The sequence below is a fragment of the Hippoglossus hippoglossus genome, chromosome 18 (assembly GCF_009819705.1).
Source record: "Hippoglossus hippoglossus isolate fHipHip1 chromosome 18, fHipHip1.pri, whole genome shotgun sequence".
NCBI lineage: Eukaryota > Metazoa > Chordata > Actinopteri > Pleuronectiformes > Pleuronectidae > Hippoglossus > Hippoglossus hippoglossus.
Window position 1 is genome coordinate 9,904,285 of NC_047168.1, and position 22,062 is coordinate 9,926,346.

General features: G+C 42.8%; 3 protein-coding genes across 6 annotated transcripts in view; 1 reads left to right on the forward strand and 2 right to left on the reverse strand.

Moving 5' to 3' along the window:
• The window catches only part of LOC117779422 (RNA-binding protein with multiple splicing-like), a 36,654-nt gene extending 29,877 nt beyond the window's left edge, over positions 1-6,777 (reverse strand). The window contains exon 1 of one of the 4 annotated variants that reach the window (XM_034615618.1): positions 6,318-6,777. In XM_034615618.1, coding sequence (XP_034471509.1) covers positions 6,318-6,380 — 63 coding nt within the window. In that variant the 5' untranslated portion in view covers positions 6,381-6,777. The remainder of the gene's footprint in view (positions 1-6,317) is intronic. The other 3 variants (XM_034615617.1, XM_034615616.1, XM_034615615.1) reach the window with 3 other exon arrangements.
• Positions 6,778-15,012: 8,235 nt separating this feature from the next.
• On the reverse strand, positions 15,013-17,461 carry dctn6 (dynactin subunit 6). Its single transcript, XM_034569301.1, has 7 exons — positions 17,334-17,461; positions 17,022-17,086; positions 16,822-16,927; positions 16,650-16,738; positions 16,377-16,424; positions 15,544-15,686; positions 15,013-15,457 (listed from the first exon to the last, which is right to left on the reverse strand). Exons 1-7 carry the CDS (start codon positions 17,369-17,371, stop codon positions 15,359-15,361), a joined length of 588 nt encoding a protein of 195 aa, XP_034425192.1. The 5' UTR covers positions 17,372-17,461; the 3' UTR covers positions 15,013-15,358.
• A 1,102-nt stretch (positions 17,462-18,563) lies between these two features.
• LOC117752122 (zeta-sarcoglycan-like) overlaps positions 18,564-22,062 on the forward strand; it is a 31,482-nt gene continuing 27,983 nt past the window's right edge. Inside the window, exon 1 of the mRNA XM_034569299.1 lies at positions 18,564-18,895. Coding sequence (XP_034425190.1) covers positions 18,857-18,895 — 39 coding nt within the window. The 5' untranslated portion in view covers positions 18,564-18,856. The remainder of the gene's footprint in view (positions 18,896-22,062) is intronic.

Here is a 22,062-nt window from a genome sequence, read left to right on the forward strand (position 1 = left end):
TGACTGAACAAGCTCATAAATACAGTGTGACACAGCAGGACAAGATGGCTGACGCTGTCGAGGCACGAGCTCGCACTTCCCTCAACTCGAGCATCATTAATTACAAAAGCAAAGTTGACAACCGACGCCTTTTAAGGAACGCGGCGCCACATTAGAGGCTCTCTCCTCGCTCCTGATCACTTTTTATATATTTATTCAAATGTATCCTACAATTCTTGTAACACTGTCTCTTTTTTTTCTTCTCACAACTGTTTTAAAAGGCTTCTTTTGCCAGCCGCTCCTGACGCTAAGCCTTGTTGTTGTCTTTTCAAATACCTCTTGTCGCACAGCTGACAAATGGCTAAGATAAGATGACAATTCCCCTGGCGCTTTTATAAATAAACTCCAACCTATCAGACGGGCAGACGGGATAGGGTTTTACTGTTTGAGCCGTATACAGGGGCTTTGTATAAATGTATACTTTATCTGTGCGTTTTTCACTGTGATTGTAAAAATACTTCTTAATCTACAGTAAATAAAAATTCAGACCGTCTTCAACAATCCGTGACGCTTTTTGCATCTTTCCCATTTGCCCTCTCAGGGCCACTTTACCTTCTAAAGCTCCCCATGCGATAGCGTTTCATGTCACAGAGCGTTAACATATCTGCGTGCCCTTTTCATAGATACATGCACATGGACGGACCACACACACGTGCCCACGCCACCGCGCTGCAGTGCGGCGTGGCCTCCCTCCTGCTTTACAGTGCCTCTCCAGCAGCGGAGCACCCCCAGCTACGTCTCTTAATGGAAAAGGTCACGCTGGCCACATGACCTGTTATTTGAGGAGGACCCGGTGGATCCCCGAAGCAGGCTAAGCACAATCCGAATAACACCCCAGGGACACACGCCGCATTTGCTGAACTCTTGCTTGAGTGATATTATGTTTCTCGTTGGGCGCTCGTAAATATCCACTTACGTGTTTATGGTCAGCCAAGAACTACAATCAACAGATGTCTGACAAGGTTGAAACTGCCCCTGCTGTGACAGATTGTAACATCCAGTAACACATTTCACGTAGAGGATAGTTTCGTCCTGTAGAGGAAACAATAAAAGCGTCGGCACTCTGAGTTCAGTCGTTGGTGCAGTTTGATGGTGGACCTCCAGCGCTGGGAAAGCTGGGCCGGTCTCGACTTAAATAAACATGAGTTGGCTTAAGGGAAATTGACAGCTAAGAGGTTAGAGGTCAAGCTTAGTCGGGTGACTGGGTTAGCCACGATGCATTCCATGTACTCACTGCCTGTACTGCATGTCTTCATCGTTCTCTCTCTAATGCCATTCCCTTCGCTCTTTAATGTGAACAACAACAACAACAACACAAACTTAGCCAGAAAACAATAAAATAAATCATCATGTTGCTTTTCTATGATTTGATTGTTGTTTGTGTAAAATATGAGGCAATATTTCAAACTCCAGACATCGTCTGACCCTCAGTTCACAGAAAAATATTCAATTCCTACAAAAAAAAGAAAAGCAGCAAAACCTTGTTTTTGAGATTCCAGGAGAGAACAAATCTGTCTGTGTTCACTAGATAAATGACTTGAATGATTAATCAAACAAATGAAAAGGTTAATCAATTAAATTTTTAGCTCCAACGAAGGATTAATCTGCTGATTATGTTCTTGATTAATAGTTTGGACAAGTTTAGAAAATATTCCTAAAGTGACGTATTCAAATAGTTTTCTTTCTCCAGCTACTAATCCAGGAGCCTAAAGGCTTTCAGTTCGAAAAATAAATTTCAAATAGAAAAATTTCCATCAGCTAATCGGTTAATCAATCAATTATATAGGCACTAAAAAAAGTAAATAACATTTCAATGTGACTTTGTTAAACTGGGTTTGTTTCCCTCGTTGCATGCACTCTGTCATGATATGTTACCTTCCTGATAACACAAACACGGCTGGAATGTGTCACCTCACCACAGGCTGTGCGACTGTACTTCACATCACTGTCTCCCCAGTTCAGGAGGAACAAAACCTCCACAAAGACTCACTGACTTCTTTAAATTCGACTTTTCTAGAAAATCAAATCTACACCGCAGCTCCTCTCGTTCCATACAAGGTCTGGAATCCGCAGCTGGTCACAACGTATCTTTGGCGTCTGCCATGTAAGAGACGGTATGTCACCTCCACTACATCAGTGGCCGTTGAGTGCCACAGAATGTGAAAGCATCCAGAACACCCGATAATGGAGCTTTATCAAACCAGCACGTAAGATTAGACGCTGCCGGGGCTGAAACCTGCATACCTTCTCTGCAACAAGACCATGTTTGGTGAGCACTGGTCCACGGAAGATAAACATTAAGCATCATCGGGCTTCGGTGCAACGCTGACGATGACGTGTGAGGCTGAGCAATGAAGCAGGCATGGGAAGCCGAGCTCGCTACGGCGCTTTACTGGTGCGAATCAGTGATCCATTGAGTCGCATACTCGGCAGTGCAAGAGGCTGCTGTTGTTCAGCATGTGAGAGTCACACCAGCAGGGTTGTTAAACTTTGACTCTCATAAGGTCATACTTTATGGTTACTTTAGTGTTGTTAAGAACGAAGCTGTTTGGTATTTTCACGTTGAGTGCTTTCGACAAGGGGAACTTTGTGGACGCTCCAGTGCAGGAGTCGGGATGAGGAACGCCGTTAAAAGACTTAAACACTGAAGCTGCAAACAACATTCAACGTCCGTCCAATTAGTCCCTTCAAAGTGAGCCCGTGTGAGAATACAGCAAGAAAATGTCCAGAAATTTAAGAGTGAGCAGTGGGAGTGTCAATGACGTTTCAAACACGTGACAGAAGCAAAATGGAAAAAAACTAAAAGAATATCAAGAATCTCAGGATGAAAAAGTAATGAGACAAAGATGCCAATAACGAGATCTTAGAGCTTTTGACGACAAGTGAAGATGACAGCTGAACTCTCACGTTCTTGAATCATGTGGAAAAAATGCAAGTCATACACACGAATTAGTCACATTATTCTCTGTCTCGTGTGTTTTTGTGTGAATCTCCACACCCGTCTGCAAAAGTGTGCGAGTACACGATTGCACCTATCAACACCTACTTGTGTACGTGTGTGTGGATGTGTGTGCGTGTTCCATCGAGTATATTTAAGTTGCTGCCGGTCTGGATGGCTTCCAAACATTTCCACCATCATTAGATTCCTCTGGTCATTGCTCTCTGTCGTCTACACAGTAAAAGAGGTTCGTCTCGTCCCTCTGCTTGTGCGCATCAGAGAATTTAAAACAATCTTTTTTGAGGTTTTTACATATTAAATAGAAAAAAAATGATTATTCCAATTTGGGGTTTAAGGTAAATCAATGACTTATTTGGTTTATGAAATTTCAGAAAATAAGAGTCACAGGCTCAGATGCATTTGGTTGCAAATTTTGTCTGACAACTCATCCATAAGGCAAACGTGTTCAGTGGAATAATAGAAAAAACACAAAGGAGCAGAAAATCCTCACATTGGAGTTCAATCATTAAATATTGTGCATTTCTGCTCAAAATGTGACTTATATAAAAGTCAGTTGCCTCAATTCACTAACTGATCATTTTAGCTCTCAAACGAAATTCCTATATACGCTGTGCTGAGTGATGCATTATTAGCTGGTAAATAGAAATTAATCAGATAATTATCTTTGGTTGAAATGATGTGGAGCCATCTCCCAGCTAAAGCAAATAGGTTGCACCCTGTGGTGCAGAAACAATGTGTTGATGAATTGATCAACAGCAAACTACTGACAGCTATGAATCATTGAAGCCATTTCCTAAGCAAACAAATGCACAATTGTTGGTTCTAGCCTGACAAATGTGAGATGTAGATGCTGTCTCTCTATAGCGGCTGATATCAGACATGCGCTGAAGTCTGGACATTTTCCGGAGGGGCTGTATGGGAGAACGCAAAACGTCCGAGTCAGCTGCCGCCGACGTATTCGGAAGCGAGAAAGTGACATCTCAAATCCAAATATTTGAGGATGAAAAGAAGTGTCATGCATGAAGAAGAGGCTGACGAAGACATTTGACGATAAGGGCCCGCGTCAATGTGCCTTAAACAACAAACACGGCAGTGGAATTCATACATTGTGTCCTTCTTCCTGCATGCTCTACCCAGCCTGAATGTTCAGGACATTTGTATGTTGTTGTGAACACGTCTGACCTGGACAATCTCCTTCTACGTTCCTCATGTGTGGAAGGAAGACTCGAGAGAATATCCAGAAAATTGGGTCTGTGTCCAAAAATGGCTCATTGTACATTAAAGATTCTGGGGTTTTGAAATGATGGTCATAAAAAACGAGACATCTGAAGGGACTTTGTCACCTTTGCCTCTGATAAAGTGTGATGGGCATAGTTGTCCACCTTTGACATTGAAATGATCATCAATACAATAGATTTCTCAGTAATGACAGTAATCATGCATCCATAAACAGGCTTACTGCAGCACTGTGGACCTTTAAACTCCCCATTAACTTTCACAGACTTCAGTATTTGAGTCTATTTCTCCTCTGTGTGGTGTTACAGTAAGTGCTTGAACCCACGGTAACCTCAGCGGTGGACCAAATATGGTATTACATCAGGTCGGGGTTTGTTCGGCAATTCAGTTACAAAATGACAAAAACAATACGCCGAGCCTTCATCAGACCGCTCCAAGAGAAATATCTGATATGATCTCATGTAGCCTTTCTTACATCACTTGGCTGCGGATGTGGGGAGCTCTGAAATAACAGTTCTTGCCGCCCGAACGGGGATATGTCCGTGCCAGCGAAAAAATCACTGCGTTGCAAAGCTCCGCTCCACAACGAATTTATTTACCAAGAAGGGCGATATTACGGATCCAGGTTGAGCAATGTTTACAGAGGAGAACGGGAGGAGGAGGAAGAAACTGGGCTTTTGTCCAACATGTTCGAGAGTCATTTTCACCAGAAACTAAACGGATTACGTCACTTTTCCTTTGGACAAACAATATCATTTTAGAGTGTTTGGGTGTAATTAAGTTACATTCGTACGGAGAGGCTCTTCTTGGTCGACTGTAATGCAGTGCATGTGGGTTAAAAGGACTTATTGCCAATGTGTTGCAGCAACAGTGGTTGTTTGAACTTCAATTGCTCCCTCAGCTTCACTGAAAACTAATTTGCCCTGGCTCAGTATTCCCTCTACCACTGCTTCTCAGTGTTGCGTGGAGTCTGGCTTTATGGTACAGTAAAGCCAAGGACTGGTAACACTTAAGTCCTAAGAAAGTTATGATTCTCCTCATTGGCATCCGGGCTTTAGAGCTATTCAGGAACTACATTAGTCATTCATCAACTGTTTCTAATTTAAACCTCAGTAAACATTCAGTATTACATGTTCTACCTTGTTTTATAATTAGTGCTTCATTTGAACTTGGCTACAATATGAGGTAAGTTACTGTAGAAGTAAAACACAATATAAAAGTAATGGGAAAATTAGATGAAAGGTGCATATTGAAGTGAAATAAAGGAACATCTACAGAAGTAAATATTATGAATGGCACTGTACCAGAGGACTGGGCAATAAAACTATGTAACGTGTAAATTTCATCAATGTCAATATCACAAATGTTCAGACAGAGAACAGTGCACAGTGAGGACGAATAACACCAAATGGATCTACCTCTAATTTATAATTATTTGCTGTTAACAAGTGTTTATCATTTTCTATTCATGAAGAAGAGTTTATTTCACTGAGGGGCAAGAATATAAATTAGAAAAACTTTTAAATATTATAACATTGCCACATTTAATGTGATTATCCTCAATATTGATTGAATTGTTATTTATTTTATCTTTATTCACTCAGGAGCAAAAATCACTTTTTTAAAAATCTAGATTAACTGAGGAGCAAATAGTCTTTAAACTTAAAAAATATTAATGTATAATGTATCCTGATAATCACCAATATCGATTTAACAATTTCTATTTATCATGATGATGATTGACATCGACTGAATCGTTTTTAATTACATTTAATAAAATGTTTGACCCTATAACACCAATACATGCATTTTTTTCTTTATCTTGATAAGATTTGGGGGCAAATCTTCCAACTAACACCAACACAAACAACTTTTACAAGCTAAAACTGGGATTCAGCTCAGAAAATACCTCAAAATAAGACACTTTAACAACTACGGGAACATCCCAAAGACACTAAAGGCGAACTTGATAATCTGAAGAGGATAGAAAAGTCTTTATTGTGGATTTATCTGAGTCGGTTTAAGAAGTGGACTCATTGAAAGGTGGGTTTTTTTTTTTTATTGACTCGGTTTCCTCACGTACCTCCTCCTCGTGGTTGGTGAATTCACTCTGCTCGTTCTCCTTCTCGGTTTTGTTGTTGTTCATTCTGCCTCTGTCACTTTCACCTGCACCGTCGTCTTCTTCTTCGTCTTCCGCTTCTCTCGTCGCCTTTCGCTTCTGCGTCTTCTTCCTCTTCGCTTCCTCCAGGTCCGAAATGGTTACTCTTTTTTTTTGCGTAGAAAAGAAGAATGAGGCAGACGACAACAGTCCGCGCGCGGCCGCTGTCCAACTGAGCCGAGCTTCTTCTTCTTCTTCTTTCTTCTTCTTCTTCTTTAGTTTGGCGACATGGAAGATGGAAGGTTGATCTTGTCTTTAATGCAGGAGCAGGAGGAAGGATGGAAGTCAGCTTTGTGTTTGTGTCAGATATTCCTCAGTGGTTCCCTGGAAAAGCTGCTCCGGCTCTTGTCTCTGTTCCCTGAATGAAACACACGGTAAATGTTCGGTGGTAACTTCTCTCCCCATCTCCACGTGAGGGAGGGCGGGGTGCGGGACAGAGGAGGGGTTTAGGGTGTGTGTGTGTGTGTGTGTGTGTGTGTGTGGTTGGTGGGGGGGCATCGTCTGCTGCTGCTGCTGCCTGGGCTTCATCACGTTTAATCCCAAAAAATAAATTATAATAATAATAGTCAGTAAGAGTCACTTTATACAGCAGCTGAACTCAGCAGGGACGGAGATAGAAGTCACTGAGGTCAGGGGCCCAGGTTCCCCCCTATGAACCCCCCCATCTCGATCTGCAAAAAGTCTGATTAGCCACCGAACGAAGAGGCGTCCAAACTTCAGGCTTTATTTAAACGTGCTGGTTATGAAACGAAACGTGAAGGGTTCAAATACAAAATTATAATGTTGTCATATTACAGTTTTTCCAATCGTACAGCAACAAAAATATCCTGTAGCAGCCAAATGGCACTCAGTTCCATAAAGGTGGACTCTGTGTAGTGAGGTGTTCCGCCTGGAATGTTTTTGGTTTATTGGTTTATTGTTGGTTTATTGTTTGAGTATATTTGATTCTTTCCGAGACGGTTACGTAATTCACACAAATTGATTTATTGTTAGGTTTCATAATCTAATACATCAATTATATTTATATTGCATTCATCTAAACCTGGTTTGATTTGGCAGATAAATTTTCTAACCCTTAAGAATTGTTATTGTGCTCTGTGACCCATTCTATTAAGATGGTTAACTTATTGGCTCGTACAAAAAACTGTTAAATGGCTCCCAGTGTTTGTGTTTAAAGTTGTTTGGAAAGTAATGTCCTTTAGTTTTACTCAGTATCAATATAGTTTCCTGCACAGTTCACTCAGTAACTTTAACTTAACCTGTTTAAACTTTAACAAGCATTTCAAACCATCAGTTTCCATCATAAAGCTGCAGTCACGAGATGTTTTTCAACAAGCCACGCACACTCAGGATTATTTCCCCATTTCTTTCCCCCATCTCAACACCTTAAAACTTGGCACTCAGCATAATTCATCATCTGTAAAGATGCACAGAGCAGGGGACACAGCCAATTATCAACCTGACTGTATAATAAATTTCACATGCCTCTTATGTAACAACTCTGGAAAGAACTGAGTCTGCATGGGGGGTCAGAGGAAAAAATTCAAAACAACTGAAGTCTTTACTCAAAAAGTCTGGGGTTAGACTCTGATATGTGCAAACAGTAACAGGTACAAATCCAAAAGCCAACTAACCAAAGTAAGAGAACATGACGGCAGACGTGAGGCGATAGCTGGAAGGCAATGGACACACAAGGAGATACAAAGTCTGGTAGAGAACAAAGGAACACAGGGCGGAGAAGAGGTGTAGACAGGAACTACAACTGCAAGAGGTAAGTACGCCAAAATAAACAGGAAACACAGGACACAACAGCTCCTCGCAAGTGAAGGCAAAGCTACTCAATCGCCCCCTAGTGGGAAAGTGCAGTATAGGTCAGAAACCCCCGCCTCCTCCATGTTAGTGGATAGGACCTGGGCCAAACTACAAAGCCACAGCACACACATACGGTTACTGTCATTTTAGGTGGTTCTTATCCCACTGTATGTTCAAGTGTTCATTTTCCCCCCAAGTTTGGCTTCAATTTATTATTTGATTCTATAAACATGGGAGGAAATGTCATGATTGACGGCTGAGACTGACTCGTGATTGGTCGTGAATGTGTATCGGCGGGGCCTCGATCGCTACTGCACAGTGTCTGGCTCCCAACGAGCAAGATGGCGTCACTCGTATCCAGCAGGATATTTTGGCTTCATTTATGCATATTGTAAGGGAGGGAAGACATGTCGTCCATCACTATGTACAGTCTATCTCACTCATTCCAAGGCTTTAGAGTAGTTTTGTCATATCAGGTAAAATAGTTCCTCTCAGAGATCACTGATAAGAAAGAAGATAGAGAGAGAAACAGTGCAGGATGTGCATGTGAAGAGTTACTGGAGACAACACCTGCAAATTGCTCAAGATTGGAATATGATGACAAGCTGCACTAATCCACTGTGAGCTCACCTCAGACAATTTGATTTATGACCTCCGAGTGAGGCAACGGTCGGACCCTGGAGCTATGGAAGTGCATGTCTCAATCACAGTGGGGATGAGCAAACACTAAAAAAACTTCACTGGCACACCTATTATTGTCTCCCGAGCGGCGCAGGATGCAAAGCAGCCTTAAAAGCGGCGATCAGGTGACAAGGCAGCCTTGAACACACAACAGTTATTTTCAGCAACCGCTTCACTTTGTGTTTTTTTTTTTTTCGCGATGAAAAGTTCAAGAGCTGACAGTAGCTCGGCAGTGGAGACTTTGACTATATCTTTGCATGACACTTATTGCGCAGGACAGACTCTGGCATTCTGTGACAGCCAGTGCAGAAAACAGAGCGAGTCACTTTTGCTGAACCTGCAACCCAGAAGCAACAAAAGGAGGAGGAAAAAAAAAAATCAGTCGTCGTGGATCGGACATAGAGACGTGTGCTCCTTCCCCTCCCCGATCATGTCTATATCAATTACTCTGCATCTGAAGCATGCACAATGAAGAAGGGACATGGCAGATTCTTTTATGCTGATGAGAAGCAGTTCAGCATGAGGAGGGAGGGGAGGAGGGTCTCTGAGTCTTCGCAGCAGATAAAAATGGAAATGTTCCCCTTGCTGCTCAACACCCCCTGAATCAAAGCCTCCTGCTGGAGTCTGGGGAGCACGGAGGGGGAGGAGAGGATGGGAGTCGGGGGTGGGGGAAGAGAGGGGGGGGAGGGAGATGTCCCAGCTGTGTTTGACAGGTCTCAGGGCTGAGCTGTGTGGTCTGTTGCTTGGAGAGGGAGTGTGGCCCTCGACGAAAACGCACACACGCACACACACACACACACACACACACACACACACTCACACACACCAGGGGGGCAGAAGCGGAGCAGCTCGCAGACAATCTGGTCACGGCGTCCTGGGTAACACGTCAGCAAGCTTTGACATGGTCCAGCCGTACATCGAGGTATCTCTATGTTATCTAAGGGACTGTGAGTTTAAAAATAAAAGCACAAGTGTTGGTTAACTGTTTGAAGGAGCCTTGTTGGTGCAGTGTTTATCGATGGGGAGTCGAACGAGAGCGGGCACGTTAATGTCACATAATATTTAGGGAAACATGCCTCTTCGCTGTCTTGCCGAGAGTAGCTGCTACAGATTATGGACTGTTGTGTAAAATGTTCATATCTCACCCTCAGATACATCCTCCACTTTTTCAGGGTTATTTCTAGCTATGGTTTCATATTTTGGCCAGAATGGTATCTTGTTTGTTTAATCCACAAAAACAATGCAACTTCTTATACCACTTTAGACAAATGCCCCCCCTCCCCCCTCCCTTTTTTCAAATCTTGATGATACTGGTTATATGTTGCTTCATATTTACCTTACATTAAAATGTCCATTAAATAAAGCTTTACATTCCCAATTCTAAAACACACACTCAGTACTGAGCACCAGAGATCCTTTGTTTCCCAGATAACAGAACATTTCAACTACATTACAAAAGCCTCTGCTGAAACACAAGCAGGGCTGGTGATTCAGACACAAATCAAGTTATCCAGTATCATCTTCTGGATCACTGACTCATAGCTAAAAGGCCAGCCTGATATGAGCACCAAAACATGAATCTATCGTGACACAATGTCGATGTATTGACCAGTGGTGGATCCCCGAGGGAGCACCCCCGCGGTTCTTGCAGTCCGCTCAGCCGGCGGTCAGATGACTACAAGACGATGCCTCGCCTCCTCCCCTTAATACTCCCTTTCTGTGCATTCCCGCAACTCGGTAGCAAAGCAAACTCCTTATCTCTGCACATGCACGGTTACGAAACGTCCTCGCAAAACTAATTAAGTTAAAAGAGGGAGGGAGGACAATGTTGCAATCCATTTAGAGGTCACCTGTACAAACAAGCGGGCCTCCATGCAGACCTGACAGCACCTCTGTGTTTGGCAGAGCAACACACTTCACCCTTTTTGAGTGATGTGGGGTAAGTGGCTCTCATTGGGCTTCGAGCCAGACCATTCCATTCCTTTGACTTACTGATACGCAGCGTTCCTCCCTCGTGCTCCGTGCCCTTTGATCTTCCTCTAAGATCACTAATGAGCAATTTGTGGTCAGATTGACCTGCTCAAATTGGCCATGAGAGGCTCGGTGCTTTGTTTCAGTTGGCTCGATGCTTTTCGGCGGCTTCTTCATAACAATAGCTCTTTTTCTGAGCGAAGGAGAAAAAGACAAAACAGCCATTTTCAGACACGAACTCTGGAAAAGTGGGTCCAGAGATTTTCCAGAGTTTGGCATTTGATTACAAAGAATGCAGCAGAAGATTGACGTGTCACATGTGTTCACAACAACAGGAAAATGTTCTCAACATTCGGGTGAAGGGTGACGTCTGGGTAGAGCATGACATGTTAAGTCCGCTGTGGAAATGGCAGCCTCCATAGAGAGGACCCACTCCTGATGTAAATATGAGGTATTTAAATATAAAGGGCCCGTTCTGGGGTAAAGAAAAAAACAATTCTCACAATTTTATTTATTTTTTTCAATTTCCTGCGAATAGATTCCTTTCACCTAAATCTTACACACTGAACCTTTAAATTATAACAGTCTTCTTTTAAAAAGACATCCGGACCCTGTTGGCAGAAAATAAGTCGGAATCTGAAACCAGCCAGGAGCGACCTGGTGCCAAAATCCATCTGAATCTGAGAAATTGTCTGAGTTTTTTACAATTCTTCTTGAGGGGGAAGATAATAGCTGCACCACATGGCAATCCAGCCACTAGTTGACAAAATAGTTCATTCAAAATCCCCCAAAAAACGTCAACCTCTTGGACGAGCCACAGGAAACACCAGGTTGTCAAAAAACGAGTGGGATTCATCCTCTTGAGATGATGAATGCAAGAAAACATTCAGTCACCAGTTATCGAGACATTTCAGTGTGGACCAAAGTGATGTGTCGGCCGAACTGAAGTTCAGTTGATATCAGGGCACTCGTTGTGTTATGCCCTGCTTACTGTCACTCACCAAATACCTGTGCCAGGAAATAATCCCTCAAGAACGTGTCACCTTACAAACTGAAGTGTTTTCTTGTCTCTGTTGGCTGGAGCAGCAGCTGATTTCAGGTTGGGTTAACCTTTCAAAATGGCTAATAAATGTAAAATTAATGAGGCAGATGTCTGAGAAAAAAATGTTGGGGTTTGAGAAAAGTCATATTTCCCGTTGTTGGACGGGCCGAGAGGAAGAGAATGCAAGCGTTCTTGTGATTAAGCGGGTTGCATTACTGAGTGCTGAGGTGGGACTTTGTGTGAAATCTGATGAGCCACATGAAGGAAAACTGCTCTGAACAAAAAAAAAACTTTCCTTTCTTTCATTTACGGGAAAACCTGCAGTTGCGGGAATGCACAGAAACACAATGAAGAGACAAGTGTGTGTCATGAGACTGTACTATAGGCTCTCATGGCTCAGTGAGCAGTGGAGAGGCCAGAGCAGAGGCCGCGTTAAGTACGTCTCCGAGGCTTGAATTCCCAAATGTTGACACAGGTCTGCATAATGGACCATAATGTTCCCTTTGAATGCTTTCGAGTGGGTCCTAAAATGTCTTAAAGCAGGTCAAAGGGAAGTGCGTCAACTTATATCTTCTCTTTGTTGTGCAGTGGAACCAATAAAAGGTTGAACTTAAGCCCGGCTCCTGAGGTCTTTGTCTTTACCATCGCTTTTAATCTTTATTGAAGAATGTGCATATTCCAAACAATGTTTTTATGCTCTCTGCAGAACTCTGACCTTTACTTACTGTGAATTAAAATCATATATTGTCATTTTTTTCCTGATGCATATTTGCCACATGTTATGATTGTCCCATCACGTTTTGTAAATTGACTATTTCATATTTCTATTCATGTCCATTTTGCAGGAAGGGGGAAACTTGTCTTCTACTTTTAAATCCATGTACAAATCCTCATAAAAACAAAGTAGTGCACATGTGCTCATGTGTATTGAGTAAGTAATTCATTTGTCCAATAAACTGCATATAATTTCACTAGAGGTAACATAAACACTATGCTGATAAATTCAAATGTAAATATGTAAACAACAATAATGACATTGCTCAAACAACCAATCAATCAATCATATCGTCCATCTTCATATACAATGTATGTGGTTTACCACTGTCGCCATCTTAATCTGAGGTGTATCGGGATCGTAAGTACGAGACAAACTAGCTTTTACACACTGATGGTGCAAAATAAAAAACATTTTAGGGGGTTTATCCTCTGGGGAATGTGGATCTCTACCAATTTTCATAGCAATCCATGACTGAAATGTATCTGCCCCTGACCATCCCACACGTGGCTGAAAAAAGACACGACATCCAGTTGTTCTGGATCCCTGTTGTGATGAAATTAATTATTTCTGTGGGATTGCAATGGAAATCACTGCGGCCTATAGGTCACATTTCACTTTTCAAAGGTGGCGTGGACCTGGCTGCAAAGGTCAGCTGTCACAAAGCCTTTATCCACCCGAACCAACTGGTGGCCTGTTTGAACATGACTGACTGCAGTGGACGACAACAACTGCAGAAGACGGAGAGCACCGCAGTGAAACCAAGGGGAAAAACTTTTTGTTGTTGTTGTTGTTGTTGCTCTTGCGAAATGTCAGAGTTCGACGTGTTTCCAAATGGCTGAAGAGAAACGTGTCTCACTCGCATTTTTTTCACCGAACGACAAACTGAAATCTCATGCCTTTCTCTTTGTGTGTACGATAAGATATTATTGACTCCTCAGAGAATGCTGCGTATTGTAGCTGAGGCCAAACATTGACTTGAGATAACCCCGGTGACAGAAAAGCAAACACCACCGCGATGAACGAAAGCTTGAACAAACGAGTGGAAGCTGGATAATTCAGTTTCCCAACAGTACAGTACGGCAGAGGTATAAATAACTGTTTCCAAATATAGATCACCATTTGAACTTCCTCTCTAAATTCCTAACATGAGTTGCTATCATCATGGTCATTTTGCCTCTCTAAAGACCCTCTGCAGATTAAAAGGCCACTCTTGCCCCCCCCCCCCCCCATTAGCTCCACATTCGTGCAACTGCGCCCAGCATCTGTCCTCCTTGTCATATTAAAGTAAAATGACGCTATGGCAACACCCCAAAGTAAAAAATGATGGTAGTGGAAAAAAAAGACGAAGTGAGAACAGAGAGGAGCCTAGACGTGGCCCCGGCTGCACTCCTCGGCTGAAATAATTAGCCCCTGGTTGGTGTGGACTCCTCGTGGGACTCCACCATGACATGTTCAAATGAGTATTGGCAGAGTGCGACACCAGCTGTGGGCCTCCTGCAGGGAGCTGCTGTACCGTGCGGCGCCCTCCTCACCGAGCGTGACACAAACCCTTTAGAGCCTGAGGAGCAGGAGCGGCGGCCGTGAGCTCGCTTCACGTCCACAGGAAAACAACTGTAAAATGTGGCATCAGTATATATTTGATGTCAGGCCGTGATCGAGCTGTCCACCAAACACACACATACACACACACACACACACACACACACACTTCTACCCACACCCTAATCTGTGTGTGTGTGGCGCAGATGGGAGCAAAACCCAAGGGGCTTCGACACAAGCAGGAGGGCGCCAGGCGTTATTCAGACCCATCCTGCAGAAGAAATGCAAGTCGCCACCACACCCATGTCAATTACAATAAACCAACGCGTGGAATTCCCACTGTACCCCGGCACCAATTTGGCAACCCCTGGTGGGAGGCCGCAGGACTGGCAACCCACCGGAACCAAGATAGGGACCACCACACCCACAGATATCTTTTTTAGGAATCACTACCGTACTTTTTAAATCAGGTTCGAAGTCGCCAGTGCTCGTGTCGTCTGTCACAACTATTTTCAGAAAACTACATTATATATGGACTATTTTTAATACATCAACATGATGACATAGATATTTTTAATTTGAGTCTGAATGAATAATATTTTAATTGCACATTTGGTATCACTTGACGAACCAAAGCCTTCAAGGCAGGAGGTGTGCAAAGAGCTGCTCAATACCCCCACCTAGTGGTCACAAAATATAGACAATATAAAACCAACAAACTTAAAAGTAATCATTATTAGATTCTTCTGTCCCTTTGTTTGATCAATTATAAATATAGATGAATACTATTGATTGACTTATTTGAAAATGTTTTATTTCAGGACTGGAACACATTACAAATGTAAATGATAAGTAAAAGAATAATGGCAGTCAGAGCCGCTGCAGGCCCAAGCTAAGAGGGGGCCCGATAATGGCAGACATGTAAAAAAACCTTTAAATTCTGGAAAAGTGTTTCTTTGGGCCCCAAAAGTCCCCCGAAAGGCTCCTGGTGGAAGAAATGTCGAGTGTGCTGAACGTTTTTGATGCTACAGGTGATTTTATTAGACATTAGGGAAAAACACTAAAGTGTGCGACGAGTGCAAACTGAGGGAAATGTGAGAGTTCGTGGTGTCAGCGTGTGCAGGACGTTTAAATTCCTACACGTCAGTTCCTCACGGGCGTGCCGCTTCCCTTCACCGTCTTCTTCAGGTGGTGGTAGTTGGGCAGAATCTTCATGAGGAAGTCGAGCTGCAGAGTCTGAGGCTACGAGATAAAAACAAACGTCCACCCGCTGGTTACACGAATCCGCCGAGATAAACTCTCAAACAAAGCATCGGTGGAGAACTGACCTGCGGCTTCTCACTCTGCACGCGCCTGATGCAGTTTGAGCCGTACACGACCGTGTTCTCGGGCACGACCTCGCACGTGTTGACCTGGCAGCAGGCGCCCACGATGCAGCCGCTGGTCAGGATCACATTCCTCCCGAGATCAGCTGCAATTTAGTGTGAGAAAAAGGGAAAGAGACTAGAAACTGTAGAAATGTATAGAAAACGTTAAAGCAACATGATGCAGCCTCAAATGTGGTTTGATGTTTCACTGACATGGAATCGAGAGAATGGTGCCGCAGTTTAAATTGCCAGAATCAGGTCCAGCTAGTTCAAGAGTAATGCCGAACTGTAGATCAGTTACAAATACTCAAAAGTCATTAGAAACAAGTGTGTATCTCCAATATTCAGATGCTGCAGAGGGCGCTGTTGCTCAATAAAAGCTACATAGTGTTGCTTTAACTTTAATTTAACTGATAGAGAAAGAAGGTTGGGGCAACACGAAGATATTTACCACAAAATGAAATACACTGATCAGCTGACAGATATTTGTTATACTTTTTATAGTCTACATCATTAATATCGCTGGATAATTTAGACTGTTGGACACAGAACTGCTTTGTGGCAAAACTGTAATTTTATATCTTTATAGTTTGCATAAATTTGAGAATTCGTGTTTATTTGTCAGTTGTTAGATTTGCTATGTAAATGAACAACATTACTGTTTCTTTAATCATTTTACAGATCATCTTTTGTATCATGTTATACTGAATATATCAAGATAAGTGACATAGATTACATGTAATAAAATTACAAGACAGGACTAGAGGAAAACAGTAAAGGATTAAAGTACTTACCCTTGGACTCAATCACATTATTGTCCCCAATTTTCAGAGCTTGGGAAACTGTGGTGGAATTATTAAGGATTTAAATCTATGAAATTGCAATTTTTGAGTATTAGCACTGAAACGCTTCAAAGTATTAAAATTAACTAGTCAGTGCCCTCTGGTGGACAAAATATGTAATACTTGTTATTTCTCCAGAGGCGTTTTTTGTAATATAACATAAATTGATATATTTGTGATAAAACATGGTCATTTACTGATTTATTTTTAAATCGTTAAGGATACCACATCCAACCTCGAACACGTTGTTGGTTCCAATCGTCATGGTCTTTGGCTCCACTCCCTCTGTGTCTGGCATGATGTTCTCTGGATAACTAGAACATAAAAAAACACCAGGAGAGATCACATGAACTGAAACTAAAATCATTATTATTATTATAATTTGTATTATTATTACCTGTTGATAATAAGAGCCTGCTCCTCTATTAGATTCCCCTCTCCAATAACAATAGGCCCAGCCTCTGCTATGATCCTGGCCTTTGGGTGGACGACTGTTCTGGCTCCTGTGGAAAATTTTAAAAATAAAAGACTTTCAGCAACATGCGGGAGCCTGTTAAAAGTATAAAGAGGCGTTTACAGTGAAATTGAATCTCTCACCGATGGACACATCTCCTCTTATTTCACTCTCAACACACACAACTGCTCCAGCTGCAATTTTACCACTGTAACAACACACAGGAGAATATATGCAATATTAAAATCAATGATGCAGATGATATCATCTTTTATAAGAACAGTAATTGTATTATCTCAGTACTGACTCGATCTGTGTATATGTAGGTGTCGACATCAGGGATTTTACAGGATAATAAAAAGGTAAAATTACATGTTTTTATTTCTGTATCCTTTAACCTGGTCAAACATAAGCCGATACATGATATAAACAGACGATCAGATGTAATTATTTACCTTTTCTGAGCCATCAGCTGTTTGCTGGCGTCTGACATCCCTGCGATGAGGAATTGATTTAATCGACAATCGATTGTTCATCCTAGTTCAGAGGTTCTGTGCGTGAGATCTGGTTTGATTGTGTCTGTCTGGAAACACCAGCCTGAGACTTGACTGCCCTCTGCTGTCTTCATACGGTACTGCAAACCCCTAATTAAACACATACGCTTGTATTCTTTTTAATTTTGTTATACCTTAATTAACACCCCAAAAACGTAGGATGTTTTTATTTTTCAATTTCATATAAAATACAATAAATAGTGATAAACTTAATTTAATACAAACACATTAACAAGGTGCTTTACAAGTTAAAAATTTTAAATTGAAGCGAGACAATAGGAAACTGATTTTAAAAAAAAGAGCAAACAATAGGAAAAGCAATTTGAAGTTCATAGAGCCTTAGAGCACAGATACAGAAATATGTATGTTTATCTTTATTTTATTTTATATCTTTTCATATCTCTAGTTTTATATTTTAAGTTGAATCCTTTATCCTTTTTTTAAATACACATTCATCTGCTGTACCATAATTTACAGGCTTTTTTTTTACACTTAAAGTAAATCATTGGCAGTAAATTACAATCACTTTGACCAAATCCAGCTCATGTATAGGATTGGTTGATTTTAATTGATTTCTCACTGCAGTAACACAACATGTCCTGCAGATGTCGCCAATAACCAAATAATGGGAGTGGAGTCACTGACAGAACGAGCCAGTTAAATTTACAGTATGAGGAGTAAACACAGGTCAAATCATTTCAACATAAGGTTCCAATAAGGTCTTACTGGTGCTGATACTGGTGCTGATACTGGTGCTGCAGCTGAGTCTGGGTTTAAACAGGGCTTCATCTGTGTGAAGTGGGATTTGATTTCTGTCAAGTCAGCCACAATCAACTATGATTGAAACAGAAAGGGCATAGTCCCTGTTTTCAGAATAAATCTCTGCAATCAATCAAAGGTTAATCTAAAAACGTACACTTTACAACAAATGAACCAAAGTAAAAGAACAGGATCACATTCCCTATTCCTCAATCCCACATTACAGATTATTCTTTATAACAGATGTACAAACTGATCGTATTAAATTTAAAAAATAAACAATGGGCACAAACCATCTCACACAATTGCGTTTTATGTTTTAAACAGCGGTAACCGGAAGTGGCGGGTCGTGACTCCATGTGACTTGATGGCTGATGAGTTTTGAAGCGCAGAGACTCCGGGAGCGGAAAGTGAGGAGCGCAGCGGAGGAGCCGCAGCACCGGGACACCACAGCACGGACAAACACCCAGAGTGCACCGCTGTGCACATTTAAACAAAGTCTCACGTGCGTAAAACTCTGGATGTGCGTATTTTCTTTGTGAATGGCAGAGAGGAAGCGCGGCTCGGTCGCTGGAGCGGCAGATGCGGCGGCAAGATGCGGCGCGTTGGGGGGGCTGGTGCGAAGTTTAATGTAAATATGTGACCAGGACCAATGAGGCTGTGACATGGATCAGTCCACGACTCTGGACATAGAGTCACTGAAGGTGAGTCCACTCACTACTCATCGTTCATACATGTAAAGTTCATTGATGGACAGAAAGCGTGTAAAGGGATAGTTCACCCAAAAATTAAAATTCACTCATTATCTACTCAGCACTATGTAGATGGAGGTGGTGGGTGAAGTGTTTGAGTCCACAACACACTTTTGGAGGTTCAGGGGTTAAACAGCGTTGCAGCCAAATCCAATACAATTGAAGTGAATGTTGACCACGTCTTCAAACTTAAAAAAAAAAAAAATGAGATACCTCCATACTGCTCCTGTCGTGTCATCCAAGTGTCTGTAAACCTTGACATTAAAATACGACTTGAAACAGCGTTGTTTACACCAAGTGTTTCCCCTAAATGTCCTCTGTTCTCAGGATACTTGTGAGTTCTCGCGAAACGAGATCAGCAGTAACCAGGAGGAGGATATCAGAGGATATTTAGGCTAAAAACTTGGTGCAAATGACAACGTTTCAAGTTGAATTTGAACACTTCACCCACCATCTACATAGTGCGGAGTAGATAATGAGTGAATTTCCATTTTTTGGGTGAACTATCCCTTTAAAAAAATAATAAAAAGTCAAGTTTCCTTCCTGTGCAACAGGTGCATCCTCTGCTCCGCTTCCTCCATTAGAAAAGTCCCGGCTAATGAAAGATGAATGGAAAGTGTCTCCCTGTGTTGCAGCGCTTGCATTTCTCTCTGCAGGCAGTGACACGGTGATTAATAACCAGTGACCCACCACAGCTCAAACACATCAGGAGGAAGAGGAGGATGAGGAGGCCTGGAGCTCCTGCATCTCCCTCCTGCACTATGCTCCTCATATTCTATGCATTCTCCTTCTCCCAGCCGCGGTTTCAAGAAGCACATTAATGTGACAGCCTATGAATATTCTGCCCGCATGCTTTTTCTCATTATCATTCAAGTCTACGAAGAGGGGTGGTGGTGGTGGGGGTGGGGGTAGTCACCTCTGGGTACAGTATGTGCATCTCGTCACCGTGCTGCAGTTCACGTGTCAGAAACCCACACAGCAGAGCTTCTGTTTGACCATGCACTCCAGAGTCCACCCATTTGTCCACTATAACACACGTGCACGCGCGTACAGTCGTATCTCCATGACTTCAGAGGACTTATATTGATTTCCCGGGGACTAACCTCATAGTTACAACATCAACAACCCATTAGTCTTATGTTTTCACCTTTAAATGTAATGATTTACGTCGTGAGGTCCGTGTTTATGCTGGAAAACGTCTTAAAGAGGCCACAACAACAAGCCACTCACACAAGCTTGCACACGTATCCTTATTAAGGCTTTTATGTTGTTTATACACATGAAAAGAGAAACATCCCCTAGAGGGCAGAGCAGAGTCGAGAGTTTCCGACAACAACAAACATGGCGACGTTGGAGGAAGTTGGAAGAATGTTCCTCTTTAGAAAGAGGCAAAGTGGCTGCGATATAAACAGGAAAGTACCATCGTATATCCTGTAGTTTCTTGCGAACTTGCAAAGTCTCAACAAGTTCCACGATTGTTAAAAGCAGCTCTGATTGATCAGCACGTCCCTTAAACTCACAGACTTGTCACTTCCTGCGTATTTCTCGTGTTTAATGGGAGTTGTTGTGTTTTGTTGATTTAATTCCAGGAATTAAAACAGTTGCTTTGTTTTTTCAGATGCTTTTGCAACTCTGTTTTCCTTGATTGCGCTGCGTTCAGTTCGCCGCTTCCCCCGTGCGTTTGACTGATGAATACAGATACACCTATGGGCGAGCTGTCCAAAAACTGCCCCCCCATTGACTCTCTCTGGGTTTTCTGGGGATTAGCAGGCAAAGATAGTGCACTGTGGAGAGAAGTGTCCGTCTGTTGACATCAGCAGTTTGGTATCTTTCTCTCTTCCCCTGCCAGAACCGTCGTCAAACACCGGGGGGAAGGAGCCGACAAGAGCTGCACACATCTGAGACGTAACTCTCCATGTTAATAAATGATGCAAAGGTCAGAGGTGCAGAATGCCAATGAGGTTTGTTGCTCATTTATGTGTTGCAAAAGTGCATTTATTTTTCATGACAGTGTCCTCAAACGCAGACCAGCATGTAAGAGCAGAAGGAAACTCTCTCTGAAAACCGCCTTCAAACAGCCTGTGATGTCGGGGCTTTGTCTGATTGAGCGGCCGCAACCTTTCGCTGTGCCAGGCTTATTGGAGAACTTTGATCCCTGCTGATCTCCTACTTCGGAGTTGAGTTACCTTGTTGCTTTCAGCCGGAGGAAGTGCACCGCTGCTCCGTCCGTCCGTGCATCCGCACAGAAAGGGCAAGCAAGCTGCACAAGACAAAGCCATCGACGGGGCCGCCGCCGCTATCGTAACTCCAGCAGAGACGATGCAGCCACAAAAATTGGATTTCGCATTCGAGTGGAGCAACGATCGACAGCAGCGCCCTCGCCGGCATGCTTGATTGTCACATCAACAAAATGTGAAATGATTACATCAATACATTGCGTTGCACAGTTGAAAGATATAATTGGCTTTCCCTGGCTACAGTGGTGCGTTGGGGCTCCTCTGTCTTTTTGATTGGGCTTTCTGTCAGAAGCCCACAGAACCTGAATAAATAGGTGCTTTAACCCTGTGCGCGTCCGACCTGTGGCGTGATTGCGTCCATTTCTTTTTCTCCTCGCTGCTGCCTCAGCGATTGTGCGTCGCTCATATGCAGGACGGATGAGTACAAGCTTTACAGTCGTCAGTGCATCTCCAATGTTTTCTTACCTCCAGCTGAAGCGGCCCTGTGGGACTCCGGTGTCACTGCTGAGTGAGAGAGCACTCGCCGATTTGCTGATTAACATTATCAAGAATTAATAGCGTCTCATTTTCTTTCATTAGGGGCTCCTCAGCTGCGTTTTGCTGCCTCGGCAGCGTGTCACCGTTTGATCAGAACAGCATGTAGAATATCACCCTCTACGCTAATTGGTGAAGATGAGGCGTGCTGGCAGTGGGTAGGGAATGCTGGGTAATTGCTGGCCTCGGCTGGATCCAGCTGTAACGTCAGTAGTCAAAGCTCCGAGGAGCACCATCACCCCCTCCTCAGAGAAAAAGCCCCCCCCCCCCCCAAAAAAGTGACACAGATCTCAGCACAAACTTAAAAAGGGATGGATGAAGTGGAAACAGTGAGTACGCAGAAGATAA

What these genes read in the sequence shown, in the direction of transcription:
- dctn6 (XM_034569301.1), bottom strand. Translation starts at nt 17,371, where the DNA reads ATGTCAGACGCCAGCAAACAGCTGATGGCTCAGAAAAG. An exon ending in AAGAGGAGATGTGTCCATCG is followed by an intron (nt 16,928 to 17,021) that starts GTGAGAGATTCA and finishes AATTTTCCACAG; the next exon opens with GAGCCAGAACAGTCGTCCAC. An exon ending in TGCAGAGTGAGAAGCCGCAG is followed by an intron (nt 15,458 to 15,543) that starts GTCAGTTCTCCA and finishes TTTATCTCGTAG; the next exon opens with CCTCAGACTCTGCAGCTCGA.